The sequence below is a fragment of the Marmota monax genome, unplaced genomic scaffold (assembly GCF_021218885.2).
Source record: "Marmota monax isolate L192 unplaced genomic scaffold, Marmota_monax_Labrador192_F-V1.1 WCK01_AAM20220418_F8-fsc00118, whole genome shotgun sequence".
NCBI lineage: Eukaryota > Metazoa > Chordata > Mammalia > Rodentia > Sciuridae > Marmota > Marmota monax.
This window is the reverse complement of record NW_026695231.1, coordinates 4,975,291-4,988,947: the sequence shown is the minus strand read 5'-3', so window position 1 is coordinate 4,988,947 and position 13,657 is coordinate 4,975,291. Positions and strand designations below refer to the sequence as shown.

General features: G+C 32.2%; 1 protein-coding gene across 3 annotated transcripts in view; it reads right to left on the bottom strand.

The window, feature by feature from the left end:
* Window positions 1–13,657, bottom strand: part of Spata17 (spermatogenesis associated 17) — a 198,745-nt gene that overhangs the window by 157,730 nt on the left and 27,358 nt on the right. For all 3 annotated transcript variants that reach the window (XM_046438454.1, XM_058577055.1, XM_046438455.2), the window contains exon 4: window positions 7,307–7,357. In XM_046438454.1, the coding sequence (XP_046294410.1) occupies window positions 7,307–7,357 (51 nt within the window). The remainder of the gene's footprint in view (window positions 1–7,306; window positions 7,358–13,657) is intronic.

Below are 13,657 nucleotides of genomic sequence, written 5' to 3'. Positions count from 1 at the left end.
CAAATGCATATGAGAGCATAGAATTAGGACTCAGATATACTCAATAATTTTATTTTTTAGATGACTCAACCATTTCAGACCACCATACAATAAACACAGAAAAGTGGTTTTACTAAATTTTTACAGATAGGGAACTTAAAAATATAGTAAAAAAAATAGTAATATAGCATGAGTTTTCATAAACAGTATTACTTCATTATCATATCAAAACTATGTACGTAAAAGTATATATATGTTGCATATGAAATATAATTTCATATGTAGAATTACAAAAATCACAGTAAGATATTTCTATCAGAAAATTTTGGATTATTTATTCCATTTACCATTTCTTTTCTTTAATATTTTGTTTCTCTATATATCCTTTCTCTACAAATCTATATAAACATTTGACAATGATATTGGTATTTGAAGTAGCAGGAGGACAGAAGAAATATTATTTGACATGGTGATGGAAACATCATCAGGTAAAAGCTTAGGATTATCTAAATGACCCCTCTTTTTTCCCTTCCCTTAGGCTGACATTTTGAAGTATCTGTCTTTGTACGAATAAGACTATGAGTTATTTATTCTGAATTTATACAAGGTAATATACAGTTTTATATGAGATCTTCAGTATCTTTTTACTAAAAAATCTACCTATATATTTCTAATGAATCCTGGAGGTCATTATTCTAAACGTTAATGCTTATTTCATAGGAATATAAAGATAAAATAGGATTATACATAGTTTAAGAGGCTGAGATGGATATACATATCTGATTTATTTAGCCGCTTGTACTAAATCAATAAGTCAATAATTTTTTCTTATATTTTATATTTTATACAGAAGAAGTAAAAAAATAAAGTGGTAAGTCATTGCTCGCCAAATTAATTTCAGTAGATTTAATTTTTTATTATATGGATTCATAATTACATGGAGAAATAAGTCACTAAAGTTATGATATTTTGCAATTTCTTTAGTGTTCTTCTTGTTGATATCTTTTATTTTCCTTAAAGTGAACATTTCAATCTGAACTAAAATATTTTGGGGCACTAAAATCAAATCAAATCATTTAACATAAGTATAATAGTAAAAAACTAGTTGAAATTCAGATTCAGTAGAGTTTCTCTAAGTATTTGTGATGGATCACTAACATGTACAAGGACTATAGAGTAAAAGGAATTCCACAGAAAACCATCAATTTCATCCATTGCTCTTCAAAATTCTGTAAACTTTAGATTATTTCCATTTTTCATTTTTTGAGGGGAGGGGGGATAGTAGAGGATAGAAAAGGCAGCAGAACACATCAGACACTAGTATGGCAATATGTAAAACGGTGGATGTGTAACCGATGTGATTCTGCAATCTGTATACGGGGTAAAAATGGGAGTTCATAACCCACTTGAATCAAATGTATGAAATATGATATGTCAAGAACTATGTAATGTTTTGAACAACCAATAATAAAAATTAAAAAAAAAAAAGAAAATGTTCAACCTAAGACATCCAATTCTGCCTAGGAGGGGAAGCATATAAATGAATTGGGATGCCTCAACTTAGTCTTCTATTAACTGTCAAAAAACTTAAAATTCCATTAAAAATATCCTACCAGTAAGGATGCTCATAAATTGTTGGAATCATGAAATCAGTTGTCCAAGAAAACCAGGCTATAAACAATAAAATTCCCCTTACGATCTTAGTTCAGGGTTGATATAGTTGTTTGTATCCAAATTTTGAAAAAGAGAGAAAAGTAAAATCAAGACTACATGCGACCAGAATTGTCAGGAAGGTTGGAGAGTACCATACATTTTGGGTTCACTGTAACTTACTAGATTTATGATTTGGGGACAGAGTCCATTGCTTCATCTTTCAAATTGTATCATGATACCTGCCTTGGAGAGTTGATTTTGAGAATTATAGAGAAGACTCAAAATATTCAAAAAATATTTAGAATGATACCTGAACAATGGTAACTGCTATATAATTGCTAAATCTTATTTACTAGTGGTTCTAACTTATGAATATTTGATACTATATGCTATGGTAATCTGTTTCTTGCCAGGCCTCAGAGACACATATCTCTAACTGTCAGTTTGATTAAGGTATATTCAGTTATCTATCAGCTATTTATATACATCTTTAGGTAGTTTCAAAATCTAGAATCCTTCTATTGGATAAATGGGGGCCTCAAGTAACTAGGTTGAGGTTGAATGTATGTGAGGTTTGTCTTAGATTATTTTCCTCCTAAAAATGGAAGAATTAGGTATAGGACATACTCCATTCCATAGAAAAGATTTCATATATGGGTTTGGCCAGAAAGTAAAAACAACATAAAACACAGAGAACTGAGAACCATGAATCAAGGTTCTGGAGGAAGGGTCAAATAATAAATCTTAGGATGGATGGAATAATTCCACCAAAGCTCACTTTACCTGTTACTTGGGGATATTTTTAAATAGGCTTTTCACATATTAAGTAATTCTTGCCCTCATCTAGCATCTGCATAGTATTATTAGGAACCAGAGTCTCAAGAGTATGCATTGGGTGGGCTTGAGGTGACATCTACGTACTTATGTATATATACCCGCTACCATCAGAAATGAAGGATCAGAGTACTGCAAATGCAGCTAAGGAGTGAAGCCCTTGCCAAGCATGCAAAAACAACTGGGTTCAATCTCCAAACCACAAAAACATAAAAAAAAAAACCCCACAACAAAGCAAAAACAAAAACCAACTAAGGGTAAGTACTGTTCCATACTATAAGAAGATATTCAATTGTCTATCTAGATGGGACCAGGAGAAAAATGAGTAGAACAGCCAAACCAGATCATGCATTTATATAATCTCTTTGCTATCCAAAAGGAGAGAAAGCTGAAAAGAAAAGTTAGGAGCCAAATTTAAATGGGGTTGATAACAGTGGCAAAGATGCCAGAGGAAAAGCAGAACTCAAATCTCTAGTAAAGTCAAATTGTAGACTAAAAAGGAAATAAAGTGTCACACTGAGAAACAGGAGGAATAGGGCCCCAGGAGCTAAGATAAAAATTTACTGAGCAATTTATTGCTGTATTAATTGACGGTCACTGGCCTAGCAGCAAATCAGCAACAGGGGTTCTGTAAAGGCATACTGTGGGTTCTGACAGCAGCTTATATCATAGCGAACCTCTTTCAAACCTGTTAAGTGCTACAGTACTTAGGCAAGGTCCTAAATCTCATGAGGTTTTCATTCACATGTAAATTTCGCACAAACCAAATTTTACTTTACTACATCCAGTTTATCCACACCATACAGCTTAATCAGGTAATCAAAAAAGGCTCAAAGTTCTTCCAGCAAAGGCTTAAATAATTTCCAACAAGGGTACTCAGGGACATACAGAAAATGTACTCAAAGCAAAAGACTTTTTTTTAACTTCTTGTATAAAAAAAAATGGACCTCACTTCATTGATTTACATAGGAATATATATTTAACCCCCTATCAAAGTCAGACATTGGATATACAAAAATGAAGAAGATAGGATCTGGGCCTCAAGGGACTTACAGCATGTGTGGGGTGGAGACTGGCATGTAAATTAGTAAGTTTAATAAAATGTTACAGGTTCTATAACAAAAGTATGTCGATGGTAAAATAGGGAAATAAAAAGCAAGAGAGTGATCAATTCTACAGGGGTAGGGGGATCATAAATTCTTTAGAGAAAAGGTGACCCTTTAAAAAGTAGATGCATCAAATGAGGACATTAATATCTATTACATAAAATAAAATTATACACATGTACTTTTTTCTTCATTAAAAAAGAGTGACATCACTGTAGCGATGGGTAGTCTCTATATAAATTTGAACAACTTCTGTGTTTCACTAGCCTCTTTGACAACTGAACTGTAACCAGTTATCATGCTAGCAATCAATAGCAACTGGCTCAGTTCATGAGGTAAACTAAGATGAAAGTGTTTTTTTTTTTGTTTTGTTTTTTTTTTACTCATTTTAAGTGACTATCCTTTCTATGATTTGGGTACATGTATATCTGTTTGAATATTATTGCTCATTGATTTTGGTAGTTATCTGTTATCCTTAGAGGTTATTCTTCCTGGACTTTCATAGCCAACTATATTTAAATAATTTCCAGGGCAATTATTTTGAACATAATTACTTGATAGCTTATGAACTGAAAAAGCAGAGCAGTAATATTAGAAACAAAGTTTCAGCTACTGGCACCCAGTTACGTTTGGTTGTTATTTTCAGATGTTAACAACACAAAGGTATATGGACCACACATTGGTCTCTTCAGCCACTCACTTAGGTAGAGAGCAAAACTTTGGAAAGTACAATCTAACAAAAATCCACTTACAAATGAATTCAGTTCTGGTCACTGGTCTCTTTGATCAACTAATGCTAAATATTAATCTTTATATGGGGAGTTACTTATGACCTCATACCTGATTATCTCAATTTAGAAACACAAAGCACCCGGTCTATTACAAAGTTAACCTGTGAAGGAGGACTCTTCTTTTTGGAGAAATGTTTTTATTATACATTCTCCACAGTAATATTTACATACTCCCCATAGTCTCACAGAAATTCCTGAGTGTCTTTGGTGGATAACTACTCTAAGATATCATCTCACTCCAGTAAGAATGGCAGCTGTTATGAAGACAAACAACAATAAGTGTTGGTGAGGATGTGGGGGAAAAGGTACACTCATACATTGCTAGTGGGACTGCAAATCGGTGCAGCCAATATGGAAAACAGTATGGAGATTCCTTGGAAATCTGGGAATGGAACCATCATTTGACCCAGATAGCCCTCTCTTTGGTCTATACCCAAAAGACTTAAAAACAGCATACTACAGGTACACAGCCACATCAATGTGGCTACAATTCACACAATTCAGCACAATTCACAATAGCTAAACTGTGGAGCCAATCCAGATGCCCTTCAGTGGATGAATGGAAAAAAAAATGTGGCATATATACACAATGGAATTTTACTCAGCAATAAAAGAGAATAAAATCATGGCATTTGCAGGTAAATGGATGGATAACTTCAATTCTACATAATCCTCAAATATCCTCTCTCCTCGCTTGAACCCCCATTATATTCCCACCCTAACGCTTCTTTCCCGAAATATCATGTTGGGAAAAAAATCCAGATTTAGTAAGTAAGCAGAGGCTTTAAATGAAAGGATTATTGCAAGAGGAAGAGGAAAGGAGTGCCTACAATACTCAGAGGTAGACCAGTGCAACAAGGAGAACACTGGCCATAAGATTTCTAAGCATGTCAAGAGGTAGGCAACAAAAGTTTTTCTTTTATAGGAAGGTGTAAACAAACCTAGAAAACATTTGATGTGCATAAAAAGAATAACATGAGTGGATGGTATAATAGAGAATGTTTTATCCTGAAGCAGTTTATTCTCAAGAGGTAATATTAAGAAGATATTGTATGTTGGCTAAAGTGCAGGGACATATGGAAAGAAGAGAAACTAAATCACAATTTAGTTAAAAAACATTGTTCCAATTGATCAGTGCATCAAGAAGAATAAGCTTATTATTTGTTAGGTAAAGAATGGGAATCTGAAGTGATGAGTCTGGCTTTGTCATCAGTAAACAAGTTGGACATCTATGTGTCTTGTCCATCTTATCTAAGTCATAGGGAGAAACGTGGTTTTGTTTTGTTTCTTTTTTCTTTTTCTTTTTTAGCAGTTCTTAAAACACAAAGACCTGTTTTTATGTTTGTTTGTTTGTTTTAATGTTTGCTGTTTTCCAGGATCACAGGACTCAGATAAAGTTCTACATTGTCCAATGATGTTAATCAAAGACAAAGTGATATCAAACTGACATTGAATGGAGCTACCAGGAAATAACAGCTTTTAGTATAATACTGGAATAAATAAAAAGCTCTGCCTTCCAAGTGGCTCATGTAGATGTGAGTTTCTTATATATGCCTAATATTGGTTAAAGGAATCTTAATTATTCAAGTCACATCAGAATTCAATATGAATAATATACATAAGTGTACATTTTTTGAACCTTGTTTTCTGTACTTCTCTCCAGCAGTAGAGAGGAACAGGAAGATCTTCTGTGATATTCTCTGGTGACCTCCTTGCAGGGATATCTCAGGCTTTGGTCATTAACTGCTTTAAGTTCTCAGTATTGATTACTTTTTACTGAAGAGACATATCTGACATGAAGTAAGCAGAGAAGAAAGAATCTAATGGTTTTGAAGACTCAAAGGGTAAGTCTATGGCAGAGCTATACAGAGAATCTTAAACCTCTAAATTTTAAAACTAAAACATTCCCATTTAAAAAGAAAATCAAATTGTTTCCCTGTGTGAATATTACTGAAAAAGGCAAATAGCACTCTGCAGCTACAGAAGAAGCAGGAAAAAATCTCTTTCTTGTGAATTCATCATTTCACAAACTCCAGGAGAGCAGAGAAGTGGACAGTGTACTGGAGAATGTTCCTGGGCTAGGTTCCCTACACATTTAAACCTGTAGAGAAAAGCAATATACAATATACAAAATAGTTAATTTTTGCCACTGTCGTACAACCCAGGCCTTTTGAGGCCTTTTGGAAAGTATTTACAACCTTACCTCACCCAAATAAAATCTATTTCAGAAGTAAGAACTAAAAGTTTAATAAAGAAATACAATGTAGGTCTTAAGAATATTAAGGAAATTTAATTAAGACATTTCTCTGTTTATAATAGTTTGGCAATTAAGCTGTTACCATATTGTCTGAGACAAAATAATAATAATAATAATAAGAAGAAGAAGAAGAAGAAGAAGAAGAAGAAGCAATTCCCCAAATCTGTGTAGCAACTAAGTTCAAGCCCTAGAGTTGCTGAAGTTAGCTTTGTATTAGAAAAAATAGCAAGTAAAAATCAACACAGAAATGACACAGATAAAACTTCTAAGCTGAAAACTGATTTTATTACTGTTAAATCACATGAATAATTTCTAATTGATTTCTATTGGGCAGGAATGTTATATTCCAGAACCATGTTCATCTATTTATCACAATATTCTATATGACATATGGAAACTAATACATTGCTTCATTAATATTTACAGTCTTTCTCTAGTTATGGCCCAGAGTTATTTAACATTCTAAAACACAGCATTTATAATTACATATTTTACATTTTACTCTAATTTTAATACTCTAATTTTTATATTGTTAGCATAACTAACTTTTTAACTATGTACTCTTTTCTCCCTTTACCATTAGCATATCAATCAAATTTGCATTATTCTGCTTTGCTCATTTTATTAAAAGCGAATTCAGGGCACAATTGACTTTTCATTTGTTTAACAAGTGAAGAAATATTTACCTTGACAGCCATTGCATTGTAGAGATTCATCTTCATAGTATAATGTGCTAGCTGTGAATCAAAAAGAAAAAAGATGGCATACATTTCAGTTGCAAAAAGACAGTACAGCCTATTTTTACATATAAAAGATAAGAATCTTTATACATAATACATAATAAGAGTTCTAGGCTTAGAAAAATGAAATCAAACTTTGTATTGAAGAGATAGGCTTCCTAATACATAATGCAAGCTTAACCAGAAAAATCTATGGTAGTCAAACTAGGAGCTAATAGAGATATATGATCATAAAATGCTCTCCGCTGAGTTTGATAATCAATGGTGCTCTACTGAGAATAGAATAACAAAGCAGAAATATTCACAAGTGCTGGTGACACGTAGTATTGTATGATTTATTCACTGGGGTTCTTTTAGCCAAAACTCACAGAAACATAAAAGGAATTCATATTTCAAGACGTCTGGTTTAATGAAAAATTCAAAGAAATGCTGTCTTCAGTCGAAATCGTTCAAGGATATGGATGCAGTGATGGAGCAAAATTGTGCCTTCCAACCATCTATGCAAAATGTTATGTACTTAGCTGCCTCCTGAGTAATCCTTGGGAATTTTGTTTCATTTAATATTCATTCTAACACTATAAAATCATAAATACAATGATATCATGTTATAGCAAATCCCTTGATAAAGTTAAGACTTCCTGAAGTCTTGGTTTCTGTCTAGTAAAGACACATCTATTAATATATTATACAAATCTCCGTTATAGTAAATAATCATTCAGTAATGTAGCTTAATTCAATGAAAATATTGCTTTAAATAAAGCTTCTACATCTTCTTTATCATTTAATGAAAATGAAATGGTAACATAACTCATGACGGTACAATAAACAGTAAGACCAATGAAATACACATTTTTCAACATGATATACAACTTGATCCATTTTTATTCAATCAAAATTCATTCAACTAACATAACTTCCGCTTGGTAATGAGTGCTTTGTTTAGGACAAAAATAAGAAAAAAAAATCTTCACCCTTTATCAAGGAGTTTTCTTCTCCATGGCAAACAAGTATTCATATAAAAAGGTTTCCCTGTAATTAGTGTCATTTGAATTGCCTGGTCTGATCCAAAGCAAATTGTCTGTGGAGAGCAGCCGGGCTGGATTATTTATCAACAGTCTGAGCAATTAAGAAACAGTTGGTTGCAATATGTTATTTACAAATGAACACAATGTTACTTCATTTTAAATTCTCTTTCTTCCTTTATAGCAAGCAAGGCATGATTTTGGCATTTGAGGTGATTTTAAATATTTACTTTACAACTGTTATTTCTTCAAGTCATATTGAAGCAGACATTTCTGTTAAATATTTTATAAGGAAGAAGTATTATTGGAAATTAGATATTCCAAAAAGTTTTGCCTCACAGAAAAGATGCTTATTATCTTTATCATAACATTATTTCACTAAAAGTAGACGCTGAAAGTAGTAGTGTATGATTTTTTGAATCAGAGACTCAATCCCTGAATTCAATCCCTTAGTTTGCTTTATGTTATTTTATTTTAGTTTATTTTTAATTTTTTGATGGATCTTTCTATATTGCACAGGTTGGTTTTGAACTCAGGGACTCAAGTGATCCTCCCTACTTAGTCTCCCTACTCAGGCTCCTGAGTAACTAGCATTTGCCACCATGCCCAGCTGACTTTGCAAAAGTTACTTTAAGTTTCTCAGTCTTGATTTTTATCCTTAGAAAATAAAGCATTACATGTTTCATTGAGTTGTTATAAAGATTAAAATGAGATGAAATAATGGATATGGCTGATTGTCAAGAAAAGCATTATTATTTTGTGTCTAAAAGTATATGATTTAGCTACAAGTAAACTTCAAAAAATTTTAAAAGGCTAAAGTTTATTTTCAACTAATGGGAAATAAAGATATAGCTTTTGAACTTAAGAATTCTGAATTCTCTATTTAAGAGGTGGAAAAGCACTTTAATTCCAGCATTTCAGTCTCAAGTGAATTGCTAATTGGTACTACATTTATTTTCAATTCTCTGGCCCAGATGCTTTTTAAAGACATTCCTGCCAAATGTGACACAAATATTATGTGATCTCATTTATATGACATACATAGAGTAGTCAAATTCAGAGAGATAGAAAGTAGAAGAGTGGTTCCCAGGGGTTAGGGGGAAGTCATATTGTTTACTGAGTATGTTTCAGTTGGGGATGATGAAAAATTTTTGGAAATAAATAGTAGTGATGATTGAATTAACAATGTGAATGTAATTAATGCCTGAATAATAGTTAAAATGATTAAAATGGTAAATTTTATTTTGTATATATTTTATTATGATTTCTTTTAAGAAACACACAAAAATTATATGTGAATAGGAACTGTGCATTTCCACAAGCTATTTGGGAGAAATACTTAGTGTTATATAAAATTTTATCTCTGTGTTTATTCACCTTGAGCAATGATAATTATTTGTTACATACATGTTTATACTTTGGTTACATTATTTAAATATTAAAACCTTTGTTCTTAAAATTATTTTCTGTCCTAATTTTTTTTTTTTTGGCCATGATATACAGATGGACAAGAAAAGCATATGGTGAATAAAATATCCAAGAATGACAAGTTTTTGTAATTTCTCAATGGACAAAGTTTTTAATTTTCCTTAGTATTTATTAATCTTCTTTTATGATTAAGACACCACATATATTTTAAATGGGAAGACTATAGATCTAAGGTGAAAATTAAACATAAAATGAGTATATACTGTTTCATCGTAATGGAAATGTGGTGCTCAATTTTAGATGTTCAACATATGCTTGCTGAATAAATAAGAGAAGGGAAAGAGAGAGGGATGCTGGAAACAAGGAAAGATGGATAAAGAGAACTGATGTCTTGTGTTTAAAACAGTATAAAGAATTCCTGGGATGATGGTATTTGAACACTATCAAGCATTTATTAGCTGTATGGCCTTTGTCATATTATCTAGCTTTATTTTTAGAAGGCTTCTGAAAATTTTTTAGGAGAAAATACTTCTTTTGAACACTCAAATATTTGGCGGGGTGGCTAATATACACAAGGACTTTTGGACAGAGCTACTATTCAGCAAAATTAGACTAGAGTGTTCACAGATGTTATTTATAACAGGTGTCCTTTCTGATTTGTTAGTCACCAATTCTGACAAGTGAATGAACTTCCTGTATAGACTGCCAAGTATTTTGAATAATATTCTGTGTCTAAGATAAACTTCTGACTACTTCACTTCACAATGGCTCTTTGCTTTGTATTTTACACTGAGGAATTGAGTCCTTATTCTCACCCAGCACTTTGATTTCCCTGAGCTTTGTCAAGTCTTCTTATCCCATGACTGAAAGTCCTCATACCTGCATAATCTTATTTTTAATTCATCTTGAATACTTTCTCTAGATTAATTTAGTCAAGTATTGTTTTTTTTAATCAACTTATTTTAATTTTTTTTTTTTTGGTGGTTTCCAGTTGCTTAAGGTAAGGAAGGCATCTTAATTAGGCTGACTGAAGTAATTAACATTCTTGAATTTTTCAGATCTCCAGGAGGGAGAGAGATGAAATTACAAACTAAGGTACATAACACTTAATCTTCTTATTTCCCTAGTAGGGAAATACTAATAAGAATATGTCCCATATTTGAGTCTGTCTCTTCCTGCCTGTCTTTCTCTCCCTCCCTTCTGTCAGGTGATTTACAAAAGGGGGTGGATAAACATTGGGGCAGCCCCAAAATGGCGATGGTTAGGCTCCCTTGCCGAGGCTTCTGGTGGGCTGTTATGTTTTATGTTTTTAGTATGCAGCCAAGGCCATGAATTGGTTGTGTATGGTTAGTGTGTAGTCATGATCAGAAACACACTGATTCACTATATTTACTTGAGATAATAAATTTGCTTGTGTGCATGAGTTCACTGAAGGAACCTTTTGGCAGTGTTCCTTCTTTGTTTAGACTGTATATAAAAAGAGGCTAAATGGAACTGAGGAGGCAAAATGGAATTGGCTGGGGGCTAAAGCCAAAGTTAGAGGCTAGAAGCTGTTGCCACCTCTGAATAATGTCTACTATCCTAAGTGTGCTTTGCAGTCTGCATCTTCTTCCACCTACTGAGATCCTGAATCGGTTTCCTGGGTCTGAGCTCCTGCACAACAGTAAGTTAGAATCACTACCTTACAGGTCAAAGTATTATTCAAAGTTCAACATCAAGTTCCAATATTTTTTTCCAATTTCTCTCACAACTCATTTCATTTAAACCTCAATCTGATAAATTAGTGCATATTTTTCTTCTCTATTTCCATGTTTATATTACTCACTTTGTCTTAACATTCATTCCTTTCCATTCACCCCAAATCTATCTCCTGTTCTTATTTACAAACATATTAGAAGAAACTATCTTTTCTCCCTTACTCTAAGTACAAACAATTAGAATAAATAGTATTCTCCTAGATCCACTGGGTATTTTCAAAACTTTTCAAATCAGTAAGACATATATCTTTTAAAAAATAATAACAAAAGAAACAATGATGACAAGCTTTGAATCTCAATCTTTCCAATTTTATTATATTGCCAATTTTGGTGTTGTCAACCTTCATTTAGCCTCCAGACCATTTGATCCTTTCTCTCCTCATTGTCATTCCCCAAATATTCCAATCATATGGGATGAAGATTCTGACACCTAGCTAAAGGTCTTACTCTTTATCTTTTTTAATACAACTCCCGTGTTATCTCAAAGGTTTTCATATTCAGGTGCACAGCACATTCAATTATCTACTGTCATTCCATACAAACTGCACTTTAATTTAGCCTCATACTCCCACAGTATGCTCCAGATCTTGTCAAGTATAAATGTTCTACCTCTTGTCTTAAACCCTGACTGCAAATTCCTCTGTTTAAGATCCTGATGGCTAAACTTCTATTCAAAAGCTCTAGACAGATCTCTCCTTTCCTTGATTTTAGGTTCCTTCCATATGCTTTCATAGGTAATATACAATGGCTACTTGTTTTTGTTTTTGCTTTTTACTTGCACAGGAGCCCAGGCCCAGGGTAGGCCCAGTCTGCCCCACTGACAATCTGGTATTTTTGTTATTTGAACACACCATATATTATTTACTCTTTTCTTTATTGTTGAACATTCTGACTGTAACCAAGAAGAGATGTATTTCAAGGAGGAAATGGCCAACTCTTTCAAAAGTAGAAACCTTAAAGTAATATACAGTCACAATAATTTTGAGTAATGTATCTATAACACTTTACCAAATCAACTGATTTTATTTGCCAGACTATGCGATATAAAGGAATTGCCTGAATTAAAGTGATGACAACTTTCAGAAGCCATGCACAAATGGATAAGATATTTACTGAGTTCAAGTCTTTACATTTACTGCCATCTTCCTTTCATTTTGAGTTTAATAATTAAAATAATTTATTGCCAAGTAACTGTGCATATAGTTGCCTTGTATCTGATAACTGATAGCCATCTCATTATTACCAAAGTTGATTTTTAAAATAACTTCTTTTTCCATAAAAAATAATCAAAAGCCAATTATATTCTTTCTCTTGGTTATTACAAATAAAATCTTTAAATAAAAGTGAATCAAATCTAAACTCATTTCATCATTATGATGAAAATATGTTAATAAAATTTTTAATTAATATTAATAACTTAGAGTCTTAGGTTGACCTGCATTAGGTGTTTATTTACAATGTAACACTCTGAAGGGAATAAACAACATATACTTCAGTTTTCTTCTCTGACATTAAAATGTGAAGAATGTTGCCTTATTATTTGTAACTGATTTAGAAGTCTTACAAGGAGAAATATCAAAAGAGTTGGGAATTTTTCACCTATAGAAGAAATATTTGTTCACCTAATGAGAAGAAATAAAAATGTCTACAGAAACAATCTTATCAGTTTTAAAATTAGTGACTGATATTTTACATATATTTACCATCTGTAGTAAGAAAAAATTGCTGGTATTTATCATGATATCATAAAGCAATTTGATAATTAATGGTATCCTTCATCCTATTTAAAGTTAATAAAATTTCCTTTTCTTATTATTTTTTAAATGATCATATATCAATACTTTGTAATAAGTATTAAAATATAAGCCATAGATAAGTACTGTGAACCCTAATTTTCAGCAATGTAATAAATTGTTTTTATAATTTGAACAATATATCTTTTTAAAATCACAATTATCTTTAAAATTAAATTGTTCTACCATAGGCTATTAATACATTTCAACAAAAATTTTAATTAACTTGCCTGTAAATGTGGTTATCAAACATGTTATTCAAGTGGATAATCTCAATTTAGAAGCACAACATTGAGC